The sequence below is a fragment of the Python bivittatus genome, unplaced genomic scaffold, assembly GCF_059951505.1.
Source record: "Python bivittatus isolate LINGU-HERP-01145 unplaced genomic scaffold, Pbiv_v1 ctg000000_np1212, whole genome shotgun sequence".
In the NCBI taxonomy this organism is placed as follows: domain Eukaryota; kingdom Metazoa; phylum Chordata; class Lepidosauria; order Squamata; family Pythonidae; genus Python; species Python bivittatus.
The window spans coordinates 3,687,475-3,713,142 of record NW_028277028.1 but is presented as its reverse complement, the minus strand read 5'-3'; the positions used below and the strand labels follow the sequence as shown (position 1 = coordinate 3,713,142).

Genomic DNA, 25,668 nt, shown 5'->3' with positions numbered 1-25,668 from the left:
TGGTCTGTGCATATGTATATGTGCTTACACAGCCATTTTGCCTTGCTGGGAAAAAAAGTATTCATAACTGTATCACGAAATATTTCATTAAAATAAATTATACCTGAATCATAGCTTAGAAACAAGAGGTGTGCTGTATTCTGAACCAAAGCTGGAACAGTATTTTGGATGTGGTGCAGGCCTGCTTGTTGCAACTCTCAGTGGCTCCTTAAAGAAGCTATCTCTTCCTCTGGACTCAGATGTGTTTTCTCCTGGGACCTTATTGGTGGCTTTAGCATTTGTGGGTCAGATACTGAAGACGGTGAATGCTAAGGAAGATGCCAAGATGCCAGAATGATCTTAACTAATAACAGTTTATTAAGAAAATTCAGATACTTACAATGTCAGAGAGATTCTTCCTCGAACAGCTGCAGTGAGCCAAAATAGCAGCAAGGAGGAATTGCCATGGCATCTACTCACAAAAGATGTTACCTTTATGGAGCAGATCTTACAGCCCCCCCACTCCTTCCCCCAACCCTTGGAATGTTCACCTTGGTCTGGGGAAGATGAACAGATAGGAAAGGGAACACTTTATTTGTTTAGATTTTATAATTAAAGACTAGGACCATAGTATTTTCCCACAGAGACAATGGGAATCCACAAAGAAAGATACGCAGTAGCATAGGCTGTTTGCCTTGTTAAGCCTCTAGCAGCAAGGTGTGAGCTACACTGGAGGTGAAAGCAGGTAACAGCTTATTAAGGTCAAAACCTGGCGACTTGTGCTTGGCAAACAAGTGGTGCACTGTTCTGGAAAACAGATAGGAAGAGCTTGCTTGTTTAAGCAACTTCTCTTCCAGGTGTTAATTGAAAAAGCAGGTCTGTCACAGGACAGACCTCACAGGCATTGTATGAGCCCAGGAAAAGGGGTCTTAAGATGTTGCTGATGGGTACAGCAAATTCACCCATGCCAAATCCAAAATACCTTTCCTCCTCCTCTTACTGGAAACAATTTTAGAGGATAATCTGGCAAAAACTATTTAAAAACTCTTTCTGTAAAATGCTAGTTAAAATACATAGTGTAACTTATCCTTCGAAAGACAACTGTAATTTCACCTTGCTAATCCAATTTAAGGTCAGAAAAACAAGTAACCAACCAGAAAGTCCTGGTAATATTGGTTAGGGTATAATTTAATCAAATTATATATTTCTGAAATTTACTCCATTTATTGAGTTAATGTAGTATTAGAAATAACCACTTGCTTCAAATACGAAAGTTTTTTGTAATTTGAGTGAGTGCTGATGGTTTTTGTTTTTTTTTCGTCCTTGTTGAAATACTAACAGGAACTGGGTTATATGTGAGCGCAGGTGGTGTAATTATGTGTTACAAATGTATCTATACAGTTGAACTTGAAAACTTTATTGTAATGGTTTGTGATCAGCCAGTATGCACCAGAAGGCAGGGTACAACCTACATGTCACACTTATTAATAATACAATTATTAAATGCACTTCAGAGCTGAAGCAGCACATCATCACATTGCAGAGCTGAATCCGTATGTCCAAGTGATGTCCTCAACTGATCCATTAAATGAAATCACTGATATTTCTTTTCTGAAACAGTATCAGGTATGTGGTATCTTTTTGAAATCTTCCCATTTAATTAGCTGTGATACCTAATATATCCACTCCTGTCCCTGTCCCAAACTCCTGCTTTGTATATAAAGACTTGAAAAATGGGCAGGGAAGTATTTTCATTTCTGGAATTTGAAGGCGTTTAAAACTGACGATTCCTCTTGCTGCTTTTAAGAATCTTGAAAAGCTAACTCAGAGAGTGAGAACCTAACTTTTTCTCAGTTTTCCAAACACATGAGATGGCAATTGGGTTGAGAAGGAAAAGGAGGATAAGTCTCTCTTTAATTTTCTTTTGAAAGTAACAGAAAGAAGCAAGCTTCTATTATTTCTGAGTATTCTTCAAATTCTGTGTACAAACAGAAGGTGACTCCCTCCTTTTCTTTTGTGCAAAGGATTTAGAAAGGGTTTGATTTACTGTGCAGTGCAAACATAGAGAACTCATGGAATGAAAGGTGTCATCTCATTTCTGGTCAGTGAATATAATGAAGCTTAAATTAATTGGAGTCATTGCACCTAAATTATAGCTGTGACAGGGTAACTGAATTTTAAAATCTCAGTTTTAATTTGTGCAGCTTGATTAGATTGAACTACTTCTAGCTGATTCTGTGGCTCCTAGTGGTGAAGTAGAATCCCCACAAAACACTTCTAATCAAATTAAGATATGTAATTTGATGCTTTAAAATGTTACAGTAAGAAAAACCACTTTCAACTTTAGCAGCAGCATTCACAGATTCTTACTATTTTCCTCTTTCTGATGGAAGTAGCATCACACTGAGAGCTCTGACGCCTTTGTATGAGTGTCCAATGTGGGCAGAGTGATTGTGTATTTTGTAAACTGGTTTAGATCTAAAATCCTACATTGACTTTTATCCTAAATGTGGCAGATATCATCTCAGAAGGATCTTTTTTTAAGTGCCTGATTGAATTTAAATGATTACAGGTATGTGTCTGTATATGTGAGTGTAGATTTATGAGTTGGATCCTACCATAGGCAGCCCGAGGAAGGATAACAAATGATGAAACTTCTGTCATTATGTTATGATGCAGAAACTGCAACACAGAGATTTGCATCAGACATAATACCAGCATGTGAGGGTAGAATTTGCATTTTAATGTCCCTGTGTTCCAGTAGTCTTTTTGAAATGATCTCTGCTTGCTATAGATCCTTCTCGATTCTGCTTAGCTTAGAAATTTTCTTTTATATCCTTACCGTATTTTGTGCATCATTAAGATAAGTATTAAGATAACATGCACATAGTTATGTCACCAAGTTTCCTGATGGTCCTTAGTTTGGGATCTTCCTCTATGCTTTACTGCTCGGTCAGTTTTCTTGAACATTCTGTAGGCTTTTATTAAGATATGTTTGGCCTCCCCGTGCCTTGGCTTTTAATGGATATACTGATATGATCTAGCATATTTTAGGGTCAGCTTTTTGAAATGGTATTAGAGCCTTCTTTAGACCATCTTAATGGTTATTGCTATGTTATAAATAGCATATGTACAAAACCTAGACTGTTTTTAATTTAACAAAAGTTATAGAAAGAGCTCAGAACAGATTGTAAAGCTGTTTAGTTCTTTGACATGAGGTAAGCAGAGTGAATTTCAGTCAGAAGAGCTCCAGGCTTCAGCTCTCTATTGCAGATTTTTTTTTTTGCAAGTGTGACATTGGGCATTTTAATTGGCAAGAATCCCATTATAATGTAGGATCAGGTAAAAACTGGTAGAAGAAAAATTCCAAGAGATAATTAGATGAGGAATTACTAAAATAGAGAATAGTTTATTGCAGAAGTAGAAAGTATATTAACTTATTTCAGACATTTCATATTATTCAAGAAAGCTAGCTGAGATGTTAGATTTCTACATCATAAATTTTTGTGTCTATTTTGTATCTAGTAATTGAAGTTAAAAACATTTATTTGGTATAGATATATCACTTTAAATGTAAAGAAACTGGAATAACTGATAAATAACTGGAATTTCTGAGAAACTGAGAATATCTGAGAAATCTATAAGTCTGTAAGTTACAGGTTATAATCACCCTTGTGTTAACCTAAGATTTATCTTTGGACTATTTCTTTTAAAAGTGTGTCATAGTAACTGAGATGAAGATGTCACTGCAGAAGAAGATTAATGCTTTTTGCCATGCACAACACCCACCTATTAAGGTAATTCTAAATAATAACAGTGCATTTACTAAACATTTTCCAATGCCATCTCTTCTAAGAATTTTTCATAATCTCCTGTGCCTTCCTCCCTGTCTCATATCATCCTGATTTACTAATACCGCAAATTATTTCCATATTGGCAGTGCTAAATTTTGGTGCAGACTAGTTCTTGAATATATCTGTGCCAAATCCACATGGAATAACTCTTAAATCAGTTTTTCATTAATTCAGCTCTTAATCCAACTTTTCCAAATGTTATGAAACCATAGATTGAAATCACCTAAGAAGTGAATGAATTGTATTATTTCTTTTACCTAACCTACATGAATGTGTTAAACTATTAATTGCTCCATGGTTTCAGTAATTAGCTTAGAAAAGAGTCAATAGGAGTTGGTGAGAATACAGTGTCTTCAGATGCAATGCCCCTTGCAGCATCATTTGGTGTCACCCACATTTTTAAAAAGGCCCAAATCTTGAAAGGTATATCAATCTTCAAATATCTGCATTCTCAAATGAGATTTTTTTTAATTACATTTTTTGTAATTTTTAATGTTTAAAGTGTAATTTTAAATTTTTTACATTTCATATTGGGATGCTATTACCCCCACAGTAAGCTAAAGCTTAGCCTACACATGATTGCTTTTGATAGTCATTTGTTTAATTTATTCTGGAAGGATTTGTTTTCCTTCTTTTGTGTCTTAACTTCTAGTAATGGCTTCTCTGGCAATAGGTGACTTGAAGCTAATGTTGTCATCTGCAGTCCCTTGTGGAAAAAAGCAGCTATCTGTAGTTAATCAGCATACTAGTAACATCTTTGGACTCTTGTAATGTGTTCACATATAGACTTGCCTTTTTTTTTAAGTTAGTGGAATTAAAAGCCTTTACGATATTTCCAGTTTTTGTTTTGTTCAAGCCCTTTCAAAATAGCACTTTGTTCCTATTCAAGTGAGCTATGAGAAGCAAAAACTCTTGTTTTCTGTCCAGGGTTATAGTACAAATATGACTTAAAAGCTTTGCAAGGGTAATCCTAAAACTACAACCTGGCCAGAGATCTAGGAGATTTGATAGGTACCCATTTTTTTGTTCAAATTCTAAAAGACAGCAAAATAGAAATGGTCACTTGATAACTAATGTAATGGAACACAATCATCAGCAAAAAAAATGATATGTTCTTCTTCACAGCCCATGAAATTATCAATCTGTCTCACAATATAAATGGGCAGTATAGGATATGTTTGTTACGTTCCATCTGTTTCTGACTGCAAGGACAAAATCACTGTTCTACAGTGATTCCACTTTGTGGAATCAGCTTTAAGATATGCTGAACACATAGGTTAGAAATGTAAGCAGTGAAAAAGAGACTACATAACCTACAATAAGAATAACCATTAAGAAATTTTTACAGTCTTCCACTTTCAAACTTCGAAGTCTTCACTTGAGACTTAGGAGTATCTGTTTGCAGATACTGAAAAAAGGAACAAATAGATTGGAGACTGTAATAAACTCAATATAGGCCAATTCTGTCATAAGTCTACATTAAACATTAACACTTTCACTTTTCTGCGTTCATCAGGAGTGTTAATAAAATCTTTGATGCAAGAATTGTGAAACCTAACTGTCACTTGCCTGGGCCTTTCTTACAGTTTGTAAGTGCAGATGTGTATGGAATATGGGCACGTCTGTTTTGTGACTTCGGTGATGAATTTGAAGTCCTAGATACCACAGGAGAGGAACCAAAAGAAATCTTCATTTCAAATATATCTCAGGTGAGAACAATGTTTTGCATTTCTAAATATTGATGTTGTTTTTAGTATACTTAATAGCTTCCTTTAAATATTTGGTTTAACTTAAATCCTTGTCTTCGTGTTTTAAATTCACAAATATAGAGAAAGTATGTAGCAGTATTATGCAAATGATAATGATGTATACTATTGTGATGGAATGGAATTATGAAGGCCAGGCTCAGGGAGATAAGCGTGTTCTTAGTTCACCGGAGGAGCGTGGGAAGGTCAAGAGGATGAGGCTGGCACCTCCCTGAGGAATTCACGGTGTTGTGGCTGGCTGGCTTGGGAGTTAGGTTTCAGTCTGGGGAGATTTTCTGTCTAGAGGTTGTAGCTAATAAACACAGTAGAACTGGATTTGTATTGTCTCTTGGAGTTCTTTGGGCTAAACCTGACAACTATCCTGTTATAGATACTAAATCAGAGTTGTCTTTTTTGGTAAATGTGCTTTTAGTAGTGGTAGAATTCATATGAAAGTTAGAAATATGGAAAATAAAGGTATTCATTCAGTGCAAACAGTAAAACAACATCCAGTACTCAAAAGTGCCATGGTCCCTGCTCAGCGGATCTTTAGCCATGATTAGATGGGCAAAGCAGAGACAAGGCAGTGGGTTTGATAAAATGGTTCAGAACGGTTATTTTCTAAAGATAATGCCAAATTCTTTTGAAAATATTTAGTAGTAGTCTTGTTTTTCGATTCTATAAAGCATTGTGTATTTAGTACCTAATACTAGGTTTTTTACACTGTTTTGCATTATGTAATTTTCTGTCATACTGCATAGTTGCAAAAATAAGTGTCTGTGTTAAGAATTTTAAGATAATTGTAGATATTAACTATTCATTTACTATACTGTAGTTAAATATCCTTGAATATTGTAGAAAGGTTGTTGCTTGACAAACATTCTGCTTGGGCATTCATTATGCCTCTATTATATTAAAGATGAGTTTCTCAAGTGTAGTGAAAGAGGTATTCTGGAGAATTTTCATTAAAGGTGAGTTTCTCAAGTGTAGTGAAAGAGGTTTTCTGGAGAAGTTAGCTAGTTTTTCATTTGCATAGGAAGTTTTTCTGATGTTCTAGAGGATGATCAAAATCATCTTCACAAAGTATGTTCTTGGAATAACAATAAATAAATACAATTAAAATACAGGTAGTTCTCGCTTACTGACCACTTGTTCAGCGACCGTTCGAAATTCTGACGGCCCTGAAAAATTAGACTTACAACCAGTCCTTGAAGTTGTGGCCATCACAGCATTCCTGTGGTCATATGATCATGATTCAGGTGCTTGGCAACTGGCGTGCATTTATGATGGTTGTAGCGTCCCACAGTCATGCTTCCAATAACCAAAGTCAATGGGGAAGTTGGCAGGAAGTCACAAGTCATGGTCATGTGAAGTTGTGCTTAACAACCTGCGGTGATTTGCCTAATAACAGCAGCAGGAACTGATGTCATAAGTTGGCACAGTCACTTGACATTGTGCTTAATGATCAAGCTGCTTAGTGACAAGGTTGCCAGTCCCAATTGCGGTAGGTAAGTAAGGACTACATGTAATTCATACATGTGCAGTCCTAGGCTCAGTGTACAGCTAGTCCCCAGGTTGAGAACACACAGGTTACAGACAACCCATAGTTAAGAATGGAGCCTATTGTAGCAACATTTGAGTTAAATACACAATGATTTGAGTTAAATACACAATGTTTCGAGTTCATTACACAATACTACTTATACAGTATTATACAATAATACTGTTCTGGCTTACAAACAAATTCAACTTAAGGACAGACCTTGGGAAATGGAACTCGTTCTTAAACTGGGGATTACCTGTATTACTTAATCATTCCAGATGAACTGTCTTAAAATTGTTATTTCTCCCACTTACAGTGTAATGACTTATATTTTTCTCATTTATTTATTTATTTATTAAATTTTTCAACCGCCCATCTCCCCCCAGTGGGGGAACTCTGGGAGATTCACAATAAACATTAGAACATAAATATATAAACACATAAAACCATAAATTAAAACATAACTAAGAAGAAGAAGGAGAGGCCAAGGGGATGAAAACCTGAGGCTGAAGGCCGAGGCCTCTATGGGGCTAGCCATCCCCATGCTTGAGGTATTCTCACCCCACCCCAGGCCAGGTGGCAGAACCAGGTCTTCAAAACCTTACGGAAGGCCAGGAGTGTGGGGGCTAATCGCATGTCCAGGGGCAGGATGTTCCAAAGAGCAGGGGCTACTGCAGAGAAGGCCCGCCTTCTGGACCCCGCCAGTCGAAGTACTTTCACTGAGGGGGTCTGAAGCATGCCCTCTCTGTGTGATCGGGTGGGACGGGTTGAAGTCATAGGGGAGAGGCGGTCCCTTAGATAACCTGGTCCCATGCCATGTAGGGCTTTAAAGGTGATAACTAACACCTTGAATTGAACCCGGAAGCAAACTGGCACCCAGTGCAGTTCGCGGAGCAGAGGCGTTATATGGGCCCTCCTTGGGGCACCAACAATAGCCTGCGCGGCTGCATTTATATTTTTCTCATATACTTTCTATACTCATCCCCAAAAATAAAATGTTGAAACTACCAAGCTGGCCAAAGATTATTAATCAATATCCATTCATTATTATGAGTAAATTTATAAAATGGAGACATTCCTTTATTTATTTTTTTAGTTTGGAAAATTTTCCAACCCCCATATAGCAGAATCTCTGTCGGGGGAGGGATACGTTATGTCAGTATGTGTGTACCTTCCACTGCAATTTTGTCAGGCTGATTATGCATGCATGACATTTGGAGGTCAAAAAAATCCCAGTAGAAGGTATTGGCAAACCACTTCTAAAAATATTATCAAGAAAACTGCATGTCCATATACTCACCAGGAGTCAAGTTTGACTGGAAGGATCATGACAACAAGGTGCAAATTATTAAGAATGAGAATTGTTGTGTTTGAATTATTTCTACTGAAATCTTATCTTTCCTTGATGTTTGGTGGGTTGCAATTTCAGTCCAGTTCTGGTATCGTCACTTGCCTTGATAATAATCCTCATAAGCTTGAAACTGGACAGTTCGTAACTTTCCGGGAAATCAATGGAATGTCGTCTTTAAATGGATCCACACATCAGATAACTGGTAAGCCAACCTTTTTTTAAGTTTGTAGCTTTAGTAAAACTGAAATAAATTTACGAACTGAAATAAGTGCTTTTTCCTTTCATATTGTTTTGTGATATTAGCTGCTTTAATTGGATTCCTGGGAAGTCTCAACACTGACATTATCTATTGTGTCGTATCTTGGAGATACTCAGTAATCTTAATTAGAATGATTTGAAATTTTGTGAATTTATAGCATAGAGAAATGAATTCAACTTGAAAGTAAAATATTTTTGGCATATAAACATGGGGGTTGACTAATTTTATTCTGGGCATTGTATTAATGCACATTGTTGCAAATTATGGCTGCACATATTGCCTTAATATTGTTTGAAACCACAGGAAAGATTAAATTAGTGGCGTAGGATTATGGGGGAAAAAGAAATCTGTTGTGTGGCAATCAATATGACATTTATATTCTGATAAGATAATAAAAGTAGCCCCCCTCCCAGCACTTCAGAAGAGGGACAGTGTTTTCATTTTTTCCATGTTGTCAACAGTATCATATCAATTGTGGTAAAATAATATTTTTATAAGTTTGTATGTTTATGAAATAAAATAAAACAGTACAATTCCTTAGAATACAAAAAGCTTATACAAAGAAAGATTTATATCCAGGATGTCGGTTCTGGGGGAATTTTGAAATAAGACAATGCTAGCACGGAAAAAATGATTAATAAGTTAATTCTGACAAATGGATTATAGAAGCTTGGTCATGCTATCTACCTAAAAAAATATATCATGCATTTTGGATCTATCATATAACTTATTATCAACAAAGATTAATAATAGCAAAAATGGCTACTGTATGCTTTTGGGTAGACAGCACAACCAAATTTGCACAATCTACTTGTAAGCATTTTTCAATGTCTTACTTTATTTTAATTTATTAGATTTATATCTTACCACATCCAGTATTCCACCTAGCACAGAAAATAATTTACCGGGACACTTTGATCAGCACTAATTGGAACATTTCAAGTAGTTATCCTGGAGATCATGAAATCCTGAGACACTTTTGACAGGACAGCCTTCTGCAGATCTGTTAAGTCCGCTGCACAATAACAGGGTCAAATGTTGTAAACTACCCTATGTGGCTGAAGAAAGAATGACCTTTGAACAATTTGGGTGGAGGAGGGTGGGTAGATTCTGCTAGAGGAGAATTAATATTCCCTCCAAAATGCATACCTTCAAGTGTGTGTTCCCAGAACTGATCACTGGAGCAGAATTGTGATGGACCACTTCATCCCTCAAGTTAAAGAAAGTGGATTTTAAAAAATCAGAGAGGGCTCCTATGCTTGTTGAAACTAATGGGAAGGAAACTCAAAATGGCAGGGAGTTCTTAGAAAAATTACTCCTAATATCGCAAACAGTTCTAACAAAAAACAAAAACAAATGGAAGATTGCAGATGAAGCAACCTTAGGCAATAGTGAAGATGTTAAAATTGAGGAGAACACATATGGGAGGATGGGAAAAGTCAGAGATTTTTGAGATGATAGCAGCAGAGTTAAAATTCAGAATGAGCTGAGAGTGGCCAAGAATGATAAGAATTAAAAGAATGTATTCATGTGTAGTCAGAATAGAAAATAATTAGTATATGAAGTGCTCAGTGAAGATAATAAAATCCTAATAGGTAAGAAAGGTCAGAAATCCTTCTCTCCTCAGAAGAGAAGTGGTGTCAGCCTGTTTGAGGTAGGGGATGGTAACTCCTGCCTTGAAGGAGGTGGTGGTGCACCCCTTTTTCAAGTGCTGTCCTTGGACTCAGTGCTTTTAGATAACTATTGTCTGTCTCCAACCTTCTATTTTTAGGGAAGGTTGTTGAGAAGGTGGTTGGTCTGTAGTTGATGAGAACCCTGAAGTAAGTGGATTGCTTAGACCTGTTTCAGTCAGGTTTCAGGCTGGAATTTACCAGGGAGGCTTGTTGAACAGTGGCGGAGCTGGGATGGAGGTTGTGCACTCCATCCTTGTGCTCCTTAATCTCTCAGTGGCTTTTGATATTGTCAGTCATGATAACCTCCTTGGCTGGCTTTGGGGGTTGGGGTTAGGACTACAGTTCTACAGTGGATCTCTTCCTTCCTCCAGGGCCAGTGTCAGTTGGTGTCAGTGGGGTGAGTGAGGACCCTCCCCACCCCACAAAGAAGGAGGTGCCACAGGGTTCAGCTTTCTCTCCTCTGTTGTTCAACATCTACATACATGGGTGAGGTCATTTGCTGGTCTGGGGTTCATTATCATCAGTATGTTGATGATACCCAGTTATATCTGTCAACCCCAGGCTGGCCAGGGGAGGCTGTCAAGGTTCTGTCCCAGTGTTTGGAGGCTGTGCAGGTTTTGATGAGGAGGAACCCTCTCTGACTCAATCCTACCAAGAGCTAGATCTGGGAATATTCCATCTTTAACTTTGGATGGGGTTGCACTTCCCCAATCGAGAGTGGTGCACAATTTGGGGCTCTTCCTGGATTTTCAGCTCTTGCTCAATGAGCAGGTGGCAACTGAGTCCAGGAAGATTTTTGCACAGCTTCACTTGGTGTGCCAGTTGCACACTTTCCTTTAGATAGTCATCCATGTCCTAGTCACTTCACAACTTGACCATTGCAATGTGTTCTACATGGGGCTGCTCTTGAAGATCACTTGGAAGCTTCAACTGGTCCAGAATGCAGTGGTATAGGCAGTGAAGGGCATGCCTTGGTTCTGCACATGTGACACCTCTGCTTTGTGAGCTGCACCGGTTACCAGTATGCTTCTGGGTGCAATCCAAAGTGTTGGTTATGACCTAGAAAGACCTACATGGAGTAGGACCTCATTATCTGAGGAGCCATCTATCTCCCTTGGTGTCTGCCCAGATGATATGAGCCAACAGGGCTGGTGTTCTCTGGGTCTCTTCAATTAAACAGTGTCACCTCTTGGGACCCAGAAAGCATGCCTTCTCCATTATTGCGCCTGCTGTCTGCAGTGAGGTTCCTTCTGTTATCCGTGTGGCTCCCACTCTTTTGGCATTCCAGAAAGCCTTAAAGACTTCACTGTTCTCACTTCTCTAGCCTGTTAATATTATTTTGAAATTAATTTCCGCCTTACAGTCCCACCCAATTCTATGTTATCTATAAATTTTATAGTCATATATTCCACCTTTTCATCCAAGAGGTTTGTTAGTGGCCAGTAGTTAAATATTAGGCATGGACAGGCCAGTTTTGTCTGGAATGCCATGCCCAAAACACCTCAAGCTGCTTCAGGTTTTTTTTTTAATCTGCTTTCAATCATGACTGTTTCTACGGAGACTGCCTGGATGAGTCCCTGCAGTTTTCCTGGCAAGGTTTTTTCAGAAGTGGTTTGCCATTGCCTCCTTCCTAGGGCGGAGCCCATCTGGCGGTCGCAGGAAATCAGATCTCTTCTGTTGCGTTGCGTCCAGCAACTGGCAACTGATTCCCGTTTTCCCGTGCAAGGCGCCGCCAGCGTTTTTTCCTCCCACCGGGGTGAGAGTACCTATTTATCTACTCGCTTACGCTTTCGAGCTGCTAGGTGGGCAGGAGCTGAGGGCACAAGATGGGAGCTCACCCCGCTGTGCAGACCTTGGGCTCAAACCACTGAAGTGCTGACCATTTCTAGCTGGCAACTTCCAGCGTCATTAAGCCTCTGTGCCACCGTGTCCCTTGCTTCAGGTTTAGAGGATTTATTTTCAGAAAAACCACCAAACTACTCTGGAACAACATGGTCTGTGGAAGGTTTCTCTGGAATGTTCCATTTCCAAACCAGTGAGTTCTCCACACTACTATTAAATATTTTCTCATTCTGCTTATTATATACAGTAGTTCTTTTAATAGTTATAGAGTAGAATTTCACTACTTTGCAGATCTGTTCCATCTTTATATCATTATATATGATAGAGAATTAGCTTACCATCGTATGGGTTGATTAGGTTCAGAACTGCGTTACTTTCTTGTAAAACTATAAAAGTTAAACTAGATTTGTAGGACTATATGAAATAAACATTTTCCTTTTCCTTTTATTTAAGATTGCCAAAATAAGGAAGATAACATTTTCCTCCAACTTTGTTTCTCTCTCTTTCAGTGATATCACCTTACTCCTTCAGCATTGGGAATACTGCAGATATGGAACCTTATTTGCATGGTGGCATAGCTGTCCAAGTAAAGACACCTAAAGTATTTCATTTTGTAAGTGTCTTTAAAGATTACCATGAGCAGTATATACAATGCCTGTTTATGGTTCTGGATTCTATTGATGATGAATGTGAATCTGTCTTAGCTTTGTTCATTATTAAGTGACCACATTAGCCACTGATAATTGCTGCTTCAGTTATGTTGAATTGTCAAAAGTGTTCAGAGTTATCAAATCAGGAGCCTGTTCTTGTCTCACTCAACCATCATGTGTTTGTCTCCTGTGCCTGAGCTGAAGGAAAGGGAAAGACATTGTGATCTGTTTTGGAAATATCTAAAGCATTTCAGAAATGCAGTGCAGCTACCTAGCTTTTGGCATTGTGCTAAGCTTTAGAAATGTTTGGTTCAAGACAGCCTATTCTACTCATTTCCACTGTTGCTTCTGGCTCAGAGCAGCTGTAAAGTAAAAGTCATCATGGCTATGATTTATGCATCAGTTTTGTAAAAGCTTATAGTACATTAGAAATATGTAACATGGATGAGCCTTCTGTTTGAGCTGCATGAGTGATCAAGTATGGGAGCTTCACATGGCTGTGAAACTTAGAAAATAGTCAGAAAAAGACCTGCCCCTCTCTTGTTCAGAAATGAGGATTTCACCTAACAGATTTTAATTTCTAAAAATGTCTGCCGTCGCTAAAAGAAAAGCTTCTTAGCCTATTTAAGCCCACTGACAAATATCCCATTCCACCGCTCCATATGGGGAAAAAATAACATCCAGATACCAGCCATGAAGACTATTAAATGCTCCAGGACAGTGGAGGAGCTGAAAGCACATGTGGTTTCTTCACTCCTTCTTGTCAAAGAAAGTGATCCAGGAAGGGAGTGAAGCATATAGGAAGCAAACAGCTGACTACACAGATGGTGCCAATTGGAACATATTAGGTTCTTTGATCATAGAACACATTTCCATGATGAGAGACTTTTGGCAAGAGATATTTGGGGGTACGAATTTACCTGCCTTGGGAGTGATAAAGATGTTTGACATAGAAATTTTACAATATAGGATGGAGGTTATTTCAGGTTCTCTGTTCATAAATACTCGTAAAACATAGAACTTGAACTATTAAATCAGATTAGAAGGAATTAATACTGAAGCCATGTCAGCTACCTGTAATGAGCCCATATTCCACAATGATTAAATGGTTCAGGTAGTTAAGACTTAACTGATTGAATACAAGGTCATAATGATGAACCTAGTGAACTTTTGATATTATTTTAGCCTATTTTAATTTGCAATGGATATGTCCCAAAAAAGTTTGCTTCAGCAGATGATTTAAAGGCAAAACACTGTGTGTCTAAGAAATTAGGAAGAATACGATCCCATGGAAATTTGATGGTATATATCAAAGCCTCAAAAGTTGCTCAGTTAAAACACATTACATTAAGAGATTTAAAAAAAAAATACAGAGCATTCACTCCTAGTGTATTGTGTGAACTAGCCCATATGATTAGGATGAAAGTTAATTGAGTAAACCATGGGTAAATTAACAAGACCAACAACAACCCTCTTATATAAATATTCAGTTCTGTCCTAAAAGGTCCTAAAAGAATTTTGCTGCTTGGTAGGTAAGAGCAGTGGTACCTTTTAACTGACACTGTGGAACAATATAAAGATTACATTCATTGTGATTGAATCAACAACTATACAGTGGGGCAAAAAAGTATTTAGTCAGCCACCAATTGTGCAAGTTCTCCCACTTAAAAAGATGAGAGAGGCGTGTAATTTTCATCATAGGTATACCTCAACTATGAGAGACAAAATGGGAAAGAAAATCCAGAAAATCACATTGTCTGATTTTTAAAGAATTTATTTGCAAATCATGGTGGAAAATAAGTATTTGGTCAATATCAAAAGTTCATCTCAATACTTTGTTATATATCCTTTGTTGGCAATGACAGAGGTCAAACGTTTTCTGTAAGTCTTCACAAGGTTTTACACACACTGTTGCTGGTATTTTGGCCCATTCCTCCATGCAGATCTCCTCTAGAGCAGTGATGTTTTGGGGCTGTCGCCGGGCAACACGGACTTTCAACTCCCTCCAAAGGTTTTCCATGGGGTTGAGATCTGGAGACTGGCTAGGCCACTCCAGGACCTTGAAATGCTTCTTACGAAGCCACTCCTTCGTTGCCCAGCCGGTGTGTTTGGGATCATTGTCATGCTGAAAGACCCAGCCACGTTTCATCTTCAATGCCCTTGCTTATGGAAGGAGGTGTTCACTCAAAATCTCACGATACATGGCCCCATTCATTCTTTCCTTTACACGGATCAGTCGTCCTGGTCCCTTTGCAGACAAACAGCCCCAAAGCATGATGTTTCCACCCCCATGCTTCACAGTAGGTATGGTGTTCTTTGGATGCAACTCAGCATTCTCTCTCCTCCAAACACAACAAGTTGAGTTTAGACCAAAACATTCTACTTTGGTTTCATCTGACCATATGACATTCTCCCAATCCTCTTCTGGATCATCCAAATGCTCTCTAGCAAACTTCAGACAGGCCCAGACATGTACTGGCTTAAGCAGGGGGACACATCTGGCACTGCAGGATTTGAGTCCCTGGCAGCATAGTGTGTTACTGATGGTAGCCTTTGTTACTTTGGTCCCAGCTCTCTGCAGGTCCCCCATGTGGTTCTGGGATTTTTGTTCACCGTTCTTGTGATCATTTTGACCCCACGGGGTGAGATCTTGCGTGGAACCCCAGATCAAGGGAGATTATTAGTGGTCTTGTATGTCTTCCATTTTCTAATTATTGCTCCCACAGTTGATTTATTCACACCAAGCTACTTGCCTATTGCAGATTCAGTCTTCCCAGCCTGGTGCAGGTCTACAATTTTGTTTCTGGTGTCCTTCAACAGCTCTTTGGTCTTGGCCATAGTGGAGTTTGGAGTGTGACTGTTTGAGGTTGTGGACAGGTGTCTTTTATACTGATAACAAGGTCAAACAGGTGCCATTCCTACAGGTAATGAGTGGAGGACAGAGGAGCCTCTTAAAGAAGTAGTTACAAGTCTGTGAGAGCCAGACATCTTGCTTGTTTGTAGGTGACCAAATATTTATTTTCCACCATGATTTGCAAATAAATTCTTTAAAAATCAGACAATGTGATTTTCTGGATTTTTTTTCTCATTTTGTCTTTCATAATTGAGGTATACCTATGATGAAAATTACAGGCCTCTCTCATCTTTTTAAGTGGGAGAACTTGCACAATTGGTGGCTGACTAAATACTTTTTTGCCCCACTGTACATTGTTGCTAGTGATTTTTGCATCTGTGGAGAATGGCGGGTTTTGTTCTCTTGAAATTCTCTTTCCCATTTAAGATTTTTTATTTGTCCCACTGTCTTTGGGAGCACTTTCCAGTTTTTTGGTTGTCTCTGCTATTGTACTCTGCTAAAATTAATGCATGCTTTTGAAAAATATGGAAAGTTTTAATTCAGGTTGCTTGTAATTATTTCTTTGTTTTGGAAATTATATACAATAGATTCTTTTTTCCTCCTAGGAGCCACTGGAGAAACAGTTGTCTAATCCAACCTATCTTGTTGCTGACTTCAGCAAACCTGAGGTTAGTTTACTTGGAATATTTAAAGATAATTGAACTTAAAATCAGTTTATTAAGATGAAATGTGCACAAGTTTTATGTTTGTCTTAACTTCCCATGCTGTGCTTTGTTACTGAAGAATTCCTGGGTTAATTAATGTCATTTCCTTTTGCCTCCAAATCAGAAACTGCAGTATTCAAATTAAGGGTAAGCCAGAATACAAAATCAACTCCACGTCATTGTTAGATTCTGTTTTGCTCTGATGTGGTAGGCTTGGTTTGCAGTTTAGATGTAACAGGGTATATGGTTACTGAACACAGAATGATTATAAAATGCCAAAAAAGGATATTTAGGCAAGCACAAGACTCATAAATGTCTTGCCTTAATCTTGAGATGTTGCACATGACTTGGATTATTAATTTTGCTTATATGCTGCTTTTCCAAAATAAATTGTACTCAAAATAGTGCAAAATAAACATAAATGTATTTAAATATAAAATATTTTTATAGATATTTAGATTCAGCAAAACGTTCAACAATATGATAACATAACTTAAATTTAATACAGATCACAGTACAGAGCAAAGTGAAGAGGCTAATAAATAATAATTGAAGATAACCCATGCTAACAATACTAATTAACTTCATTTTAAGTGTCATAGCATAGAATAAATAAATTCATAAACATTTGACTTCATTCTGTTGATCTTTTCTGTTATACATTAAAAAAACCTGAACATTTTTAGTTGATATGTGTATTTATACACCAATGTATATACAACCCACTCCAGAGAGTGGTTTATTTATTTATTTGGTAAATTTATATAGTTGCCCATCATATGTGACTATGGGCAGCAAGCAAGGTTAAAAAAGAAGAGTACAACAAGTAATGAAAAAACATAAAAACAAAAAGCATTAAAAACCTTAAAAGCATTAAAACCATAAAACATAAATGTGTGGGGAGCACAGTCAGTTTCCTTAACAATATAATCACCTTATAGACTCCATATCTACATTACTGGATTCCTAGGCCAGATGGCAAAGCCATGTTTTCAGTCTTTATTATTATTTAATTTAAATTAATTTAAATAATATTATTTAAATATTAACTATTAATATTTAATATTGGACATACACACATAGACATGTATGTATGGTAATGGCGTTGGGATTGGATGAGTGTTTGCGGAGCTCGTAAATTTGGATGGTCTAGGGTATTATTGGTTTGAGGTAGAGGAACCCTACGTTGGTAGTTTGCAGAACCAGGGGGGTCTTAAAACCCACAGCTACTTAGTCTTGCCAGAGTTGAGCCAAGCCTATTCTCCCCTATCCAGACCCACACAGCCTCCAGGCACTGGGCAGCCTGTATCAACAAATGACCTCTCCATGTGGCTTCTGTGGCTGTGCTTGTTCTGTGTAACAGCATCCTCCCAGTGATCCTGGTGGCTCTGATCCTGATAGACTTTCATAAGGTTCTGAAGACCTGGCTGTTCCTCCAGGCTTTTGGGCCAGGCAGTTAGGTGAGCTCCCTGTTGATGTGGTTTTGTTTTGAGGGTTATTGCTTAATTAGTGCATTATGGGTTTATACTGTTATAGTTTTAATCGTTGTACATTGCCCAGAGTCACTCCTTGTGAGATGGGCAGCTGTATAAATTGTATGTATGTATGTATGTATGTATGTATGTATGTATGTAAAAATAAATACTTTAAAAAGCAGTGTTTTGCAATGTTAATGCCAGAATACTGAGGAATATGAGAGTTTTTGATTACTGCCTGCTAAGCTGAGTTGACCATCCCCTTAAAATCCTTGCCTTTGTCACCAGTTATATTTAAAAATAAGTAAAAGTTGTAAAAGAAAAAAAATTGCACTTGTAAAAAGAATTTAAGTATTTTGCTGAGATACGCAAAGAAGAATAATGGTGAATATTTGAAAAAGAAGCTCAGGCTGCACATTATTGTAAATTAAAATATATTGAACAAAAACAAAGAAGAATCTTGTAGCATGTTCTATGTTAACAGGATTTGTTAGGATTAGTGTCAATTTTATCAGATTTGTTAACATTAAAGATGCCAATATGTATTTTGCTCAGCAGGCTTTAAACTGTGAAAGCTTATGCCACAAGATTCGTTATTGTTTTTGCTGAATAACAGCATAATGTGGTTATCCTTTGGAAAACTGTGTGATTCCTTAACTTCTTATTGTACGTTGTTGTCTTCCCTTTATAGGCACCTTTGCAGATTCATATTGCTATGCTTGCCTTGAATGAATTCCAGGAGAGTTTTGCTCGCATGCCAAACATTGGGTAATACGTCTATAACCATAGTTACATAAATATTATAATTAGTGGGTGTAAATATTATTAGATTTATATTGGCTTATTTCTTCATTTAATTAATTTACTTGCAATCCTGCACAGACTTAAGCTGCTTAAAGTCTTATTTATTGCAGTGGAATTGAAGCTGTTTAATTGTAAATATGAGGCAGTTTAGTTAAGTGATTAAGGCACCAGGCTAGTCCTGCCTTAGGCACAGCCAAAAAAAAAAAAAAGCTTCTCTCCCTTTTTTCCTTTCTCTTGTGGGGAGGAGAAGGAGTTAAACATGAAGCTCAATGTCTAATTCAGGAATAACTTGATTGATGCTTTTGAATCACTTTTTTGCATCTGCTGTTAGTGGAGTTACTGTTTTGTTAGGTTTTCATTACTTCAGTCTTTCAGTATTGGATAAGTTCCAACCTCCTGGACCTAGAAGACAATTGTACAAACCTGACTTGTTTCAAATTGCCCTGCCTTGGAGAGGCTTGATAATTGCCTCTTATTTATTCTGTATTCCAGCTGAACAGCTGGAACCTTCCATCATCCTTGGTCTGATGGAATAATTGAGGAAACTAAAGTATTAAGTTGCACCATAGCTCAGAAAAATTGCAACCTGTTTCACTATTTCAGGAAATCAAATTAATAACTCAAGCAAAGGTTGGGCAACCATCAGTTAGGGATGCTTTCATTTGGTTTCCTACACAGAGGAGGCTTAGGTTTGATGGGCTAAATGGTCCCTTTCAGCTCAGTGATTTTACCTCTTTTGGCCTGTTTCTCTAAACAAAACATTTCCAGATTATCTCCATTCATCTACCATCATGAGAGTCTTCTGAAGCTGGGGTATAAAAACACTTTAAAAGCTTTCTTACGATGTGGTTTTTTAGACAATTGTACTGTTGTACAGATAGTCCTCAACTTACGATGACAATTGGGACTGGAACTTCCATTGCTAAACGATGCAGTTGTAAAGCATGACCGCATCACTTAATGGCAGCAATCCCTGCAGTCCTAATTGCTGTCATTAAGTGAGGAGCACAGGTCATTAAGCAAGGCAGCTTCCTGCCAGCTTCCCACAACCAAAGTCAGTGGGGAAGCCAGCAGGAAGTTTCAAGTCTCAGGCTAGTAGGCAGGTGGCTACTGCTGGGTGGGGGAGGGAGTGAGGGGGTGCAGAGTGTTTGGGAAGGATCCATGAGGATGCATGTGAGAGGTGCCATGTGGGTTGGGAAGGGTGCACTGGGATGTGAGGGGGTGCATGAGAGGCGCTGCATGGGTTGGGAAGGGGTCAGAGAGAGCATGTGGGGGTGCAGTGCGGGTTGGGAAGGGTGCGTGGGGTGCACAAAAGGTGCTGTGTGGGTTGGGAGGGTGCAGAAGGGCTGGGGTGCGTGAGCGGCCAGCATGGTGTGAACGCAGAGGGGCTGAGGAAGGTGCACAGTGGGGGAGACTTACTCCAGCGACTTGCAACATTCTCTGCCAGCTTCCCCATTGACTTTCTGGTGAAGTTGGCAAGAAAGGTTGCAAATGGTGATCACGTGATTATGGGGCTGCAGTTAGAGCTGAATTGGGAAACCATACAATTTGTTCTTTGTCTTAAATCAGGGCTTATAATTATTGCTGCAAAATCAATGCTATGGAAACTGACAGACTCCCAAAATTGTGTTTGTTAGACAAAATCTCAATTACGGACTTCTTGGATAGCACAATTGACAAATTACATTAGGAGCTGTGGTCTCCCGTCTCATATCCAAATGTTTCCAGAGTACAAGCTAAGAAGATTGCCGCACAAAGAATCTTGGATATAGAAGCTCAAAAAGATATAGCCACCCTTAGTAACATTGGCTCACTGTAATGGATGAGCCATTATAAACGTACCTTCCAAATTGCCAAGTATTTAAACACAGAAATGCCCAAATACCTTAGGGCAGTATTTACTTGAGCAAGATTTGAGCAGTTGGACACAATGGTTAAATATGGAAGTCCGTTGTGATGAACGCACTTGTATTTGCAGAGCTCCAGAGACAGAAGACATAACACATATGTTATGTGAATGTCAACTGTATAAAAAAGAGAGGAATCAGTATCTTGGACCGCACTTTAGACAAATGATCTATTGAGATCCTTATATTAAAACAACATATTTAATGTGTGGTCAGAATCCAAAAATTACATATAATATGGCCCTTTATTTGAACAAAACAGTACAGTTGAGATCTGCATATGCGGATCTGATCAGAGTAAATTGTAGGGGTGATACAGAAATATGATTTGCGTCTTTTTTCTTTCTTTTTTAATTTTAATTTGTTTTTCTTATCCTATTTTTAATATATGGTCTTAATAATGTCTCACGTTTCATATGTTTTATACTCTGGATCTTGATATGGCCTAATGGCTAATCAATAATAATAAACTAAACTAAACGTGATGGGGTGCTTGGCAACTGGTCATAAGTACAAATGGGTTGCCAAGTGCCCAGATCATGATCATGTGACTGTGGGGACACTGCAATGGCTGTAACTTCAGGGACCAGTTGTTAATTCTTTTCTTCAGCACTGTCGTAACTTTGAATGGTTGTAAGTCAAGGCCTACCTGTGTTTTAGTGTTAGAGTCAGGATCTCAGCCTATAATGTCATGAAAGTCTTAGGACCCTCAGTCATTAGTAGTGATGATGGAAAGTAGTGGGAAACAATATCTTCTGATTTTACTTTCTTGACCAGCGACACAAATGCATTAGTATCCTCCAGAGAGGCACATTGTTGCTTAATGAATCAGCCTCCCATTTATTAGATTCTATTGATGATGGATAGCTGAAAGAGTTATTACAGCTCATTGAGCACTTATTTTCTTTTGATTGTATCAAGTATCATAATCCTTATGACTTTCCTGTACATGGGTAAAAGCTTTCTATATACATTACAACAAAGTGGCAGAAGGAACCACTCCAAATGACCTATCTGCATTACAGCATTGTCTGCATAAATCAATCCAGTACATATTTTCAGTATAAAAATAAGCTATTGGTATAAAAAAATGTAAAACATCCAGTGCTCAAGTGAGCTCTTTTAAAGAGTAAAAGAGGATGAAAGGGCCAAGTCCAAATGGAATGGGACACTGTCTGGAATAGGTGGTATAAGCTCCCTTCTCCAAAGGGGTTAATCAAGCAATAACAACATCACATTGAACTACTTTAAAAAAACTCAATAAAAGATGTCAGATTTCTCCAACTCAGTGCCTTCCAAATATGTTGGGATTATAATTTTCAGCGTTCTGTGCTTATTGGTTAAGGATACCTCAAATACTTGATTGGGTATTTCTGTTCTACTTTTCTAAGGATTTGTGACATTTTTGAAATGTGTATTATTGTTCATTTTTATTATGTTTCTATTTTTACATAATTCTTTGGTTATGAATTGTTTTCTATTTTTGATATCAAGATTGTGGGATAATTTTTATTTTTTTATACTAAGATATTTTATTGGACAGTATTTCTTGTTACTTGGATGTTTTATTGTATTTTATCTTGTAAGCTGCTGGTAGTCTGAATAATTCAGCAGTGTACACATTTAATAAATAATATTTATAAGAAGTTGTACATTGTAATAGTGTGTTGGGGAGAAACAGTGAAAAGTTGCTTCCTAGGAAAGAAAATTCTTTCTGATCAGTTGCTGATCAGAGATAGTATTGTGGAAGGGAGCCTTTATCAGCACTAGACTTGAATAAAGCTGATAATCATATGAGGGCATTTCCTTGTGGCTTTGAGAAAGGGAACAAGTTGATGGGCTGGGTGGGGAATTCTCATTTATAGCACAAGTTAAATCATTAATTAGTATTCAGAGGCTTCCCATGTCTGGTGTACAATGGAATAACTGTTGAATAAATTCTTTTAGCTTCTCCTAAGGTTTTTCTGTTCTTCTCATAGGGTACTCATTCTGGCTTTTGAATAAACAAATCCAAAATATCTAAGCATTCTTTTAGTTTCTGCAGTTGTGTAAATTGAGATTTTTTTCTGTTTTCTGCTTAATTAAATTTAGAAATAATCTACTTTGTAACCTTATTCCTATTGCCTTTGCCAACTGTGGGGATTAGAAGGAGGTCCAGCCTCAGAAAAAATTGGCTCAATATTTATCTTCTCAGTCCAAAAATATTATCCAATGTTGGATGGTTGTTGTATCTATAAGAACAACAGAAAGCAATGAGGTAAAGAAATTAACTTTTAGTTCTTGAAATTGTAAGATTTTGCATTAGTTTTTCTTTCAGTTACTGACTAAAATTTTAAATTCCAATTTTAAGTATAAGATTTAAATGTGTGTTCAGCAAGGTTTAGGGTTAGGGTTAGGGTTAAATAGGGTTAGAATTCAGAATTCTCTTAACAGTTCCAAAACCTATAATTGACAGTTCAAAAACACTTTTGCAGAATCAGTTTGTTTACCTTATATTTTATGCTGAAGATCACTTGTGGGCTTATAATTGAAGAGCAGATAGGGAGATGCAACATGGATCTACTAACATTCTGCTTATAATCTCCTAAATGAGATGCAGTAGAGAAATATGGGAAATCATGTGCTTATTACTTCCTGTGCTTTTCATGATACTTTGCATATTATGCATCAGATTTACCCTGCCTTGTTCATTACCATTCAGAACCTTGAAAAGAAGGCAACAGTGGGGTAAAAGAAAGAAGAAAAAATTCTCATTTATAGCACAAGTTAAATAATTAATTAGTATTCTAGGATGTGATAGCCATGGGGAATGATGGACTTCTTTTTCTTTCACATTTGATAAAAGCTATTACCAGATTTCTTATGAAGTGTGTGTGTGTGTGTGTGTGTGTGTGTGTGTGTGTGTGTACATGCAGAGCAGCTGGATAGCATAGTGGTTAGAGCACTACCCTTTGCCATGGGAGACTGGGGTTTGAATCCCACTGGTACCTACCTTACCAGTAGGGGTCCTTGGGCAAAGACCCTCTAATGCTTCATCTGTCTACCTTGAATATGAGAGTGACATGAACTAAGAGAGTCATGCTGGCTCGGACATCGCCTGGATTAACAAGGTCTGCACCAGATGTTGGGGAACCAGGACAATCTGATGATAAGTGAGCTACTGGAACAAACCATACATGGATGAGACAAGAGAATCTGGAATTGATGGAATGCTACCACAACAGTAGCCCTAATGAAAGGGGATATATGAAACGTATGAGGGAACTATGGGTGGACAGAAGACCTACATCCATGCTAACTGAGAAACAGCTAGTTACCCAATGCTTCAGCATAGTGAAGAGGAAGCTGCTCTCACAACTTGAGATAGACCAACTACATATTACATCCTGGACTCAAGAAGACCTGGAAAATCAACTGGATGTACAGCCAATACCTGAAGCTGGAATGTCACTGCCAACCCCTCCCCCCCAATTACAGAGCACAGCAGCTGTTATGAAGCATAAGATCATGGATAAACTAGCTACAGTCAATCCTCGAGACTGATTACCAAGGCTCAGTGGAGAAGTACCATCAGATAGTATGCTAGAAGATGCCAATAGAGCCCTCACGACAATCCCTACTACCACCATAACTCAAACCAGTGAACTGGTATATGCTATAGCTGCTGCAATCTTGGAGATGCTTGGCTACGTGATCAAGAAAACAGCATTACATACCTCTGCTCCCTGGAAAATGAGGTTGGAGGCTAAGATCAAGGCAACTCGGAGAGAAGTTAGTCAGCTGGTGAAACTACAGAAGAGTGTGGAGATTAAGAATAAGACTTGGCTACTGAAAAAATACAAGGGCTTGACTCCATCTGAAGCCTTAGAGACTGCTAAACAAAGGCTCACAGGACTGGCTGGTAGGCTAAGGAGACACACTAGCAGAGGTCAAGAAGATAAATGCCCTGTTCTCCAAAGAACCATCCAAAGTATACTCCCAACTGCAGTGCAACAACAGTGTAAAAGCAGAGCCACCAACAGCAGAAACTGAACAGTACTGAAAGAACATATGGGAGAAAGAAAAGACACATAACACTAGTGCAAAGTGGCTGCCTGCTGTGAAAGCAGACCACAGCAATCTCCCAGAACAGGAACCAGTCACCATCACAGTAGCAGCCATTCAACAGCGAGTCAAGAACATGAAGAGCTGGACAGCATCTGGCCCAGACATGATCCACACCTCTTGACTAAAGAAACTAACAGCAGTGCATGAACGCCTGGCAGCACAGATGAACCAGCTGCTGGCAACAAGCTCCCATCCAGACTGGCTAACACAAGGAAGGACAGTGCTGATCATGAAAGACTCCCACAAGGGAACAGCACCGTCCAAATACCAGCCAATAACCTGCTTCCCTACAACATGGAAAGTCCTATCAGGCATTATAGCCACCCAGCTACAGGACCATATGGGCCAATACATGAGCACAGCTCAGAAGGACATTGGAACAACACCAGTTGCTCATAGATAGAGCAGTCGCCCAAGACTCAAGGTCTAGACAGACCAATCTGAGCACAGCCTGGATTGTCTACAGGAAAGCCTGTGACTCAATGCCACACACATGGATCTGTGAATTCCTGGCACTATACAAAGTCAACAGGACACTAAGGACCTAGGACTGTGGAAGACAACACTGGAAGTCAACTCAAGACAGCTCACACAAGAACTGCATATATTAAGGTGATGCACTGTCCCTGCTGTTGTTCTGCATAGGCTTGAACCCCCTCAGCGAGATAATCACAAGGACTGGTGATACAAGTTCAAGAATGGAACTACCATCAGTCACCCGCTCTACATGGATGACATCAAACTGTATGCTAAGAGTGAATGAGACATTGATTCGATTCACCTGTCACAGATCTACAGTGAGGACATTGTGATGTCATTTGGACTGGACAAGTGTGGCTGGATGATAGTAAAGAGAGGGAAGGTAGTTAAGACTGATGGGGTGGAGCTACCAGCATGCCACATAGCAGACATATAGACCAG

At 38.4% G+C, this 25,668-nt stretch overlaps 1 protein-coding gene across 3 annotated transcripts in view; it reads left to right on the top strand.

Moving 5' to 3' along the window:
• The window catches only part of UBA6 (ubiquitin like modifier activating enzyme 6), a 79,327-nt gene that overhangs the window by 13,245 nt on the left and 40,414 nt on the right, over nucleotides 1-25,668 (top strand). For all 3 annotated transcript variants that reach the window (XM_088134169.1, XM_088134231.1, XM_007423250.4), the window contains exons 6-12: nucleotides 1,494-1,605; nucleotides 3,696-3,776; nucleotides 5,420-5,542; nucleotides 8,551-8,674; nucleotides 12,756-12,859; nucleotides 16,356-16,418; nucleotides 18,621-18,697. In XM_088134169.1, the coding sequence (XP_087990295.1) occupies nucleotides 1,494-1,605; nucleotides 3,696-3,776; nucleotides 5,420-5,542; nucleotides 8,551-8,674; nucleotides 12,756-12,859; nucleotides 16,356-16,418; nucleotides 18,621-18,697 (684 nt within the window). The remainder of the gene's footprint in view (nucleotides 1-1,493; nucleotides 1,606-3,695; nucleotides 3,777-5,419; nucleotides 5,543-8,550; nucleotides 8,675-12,755; nucleotides 12,860-16,355; nucleotides 16,419-18,620; nucleotides 18,698-25,668) is intronic.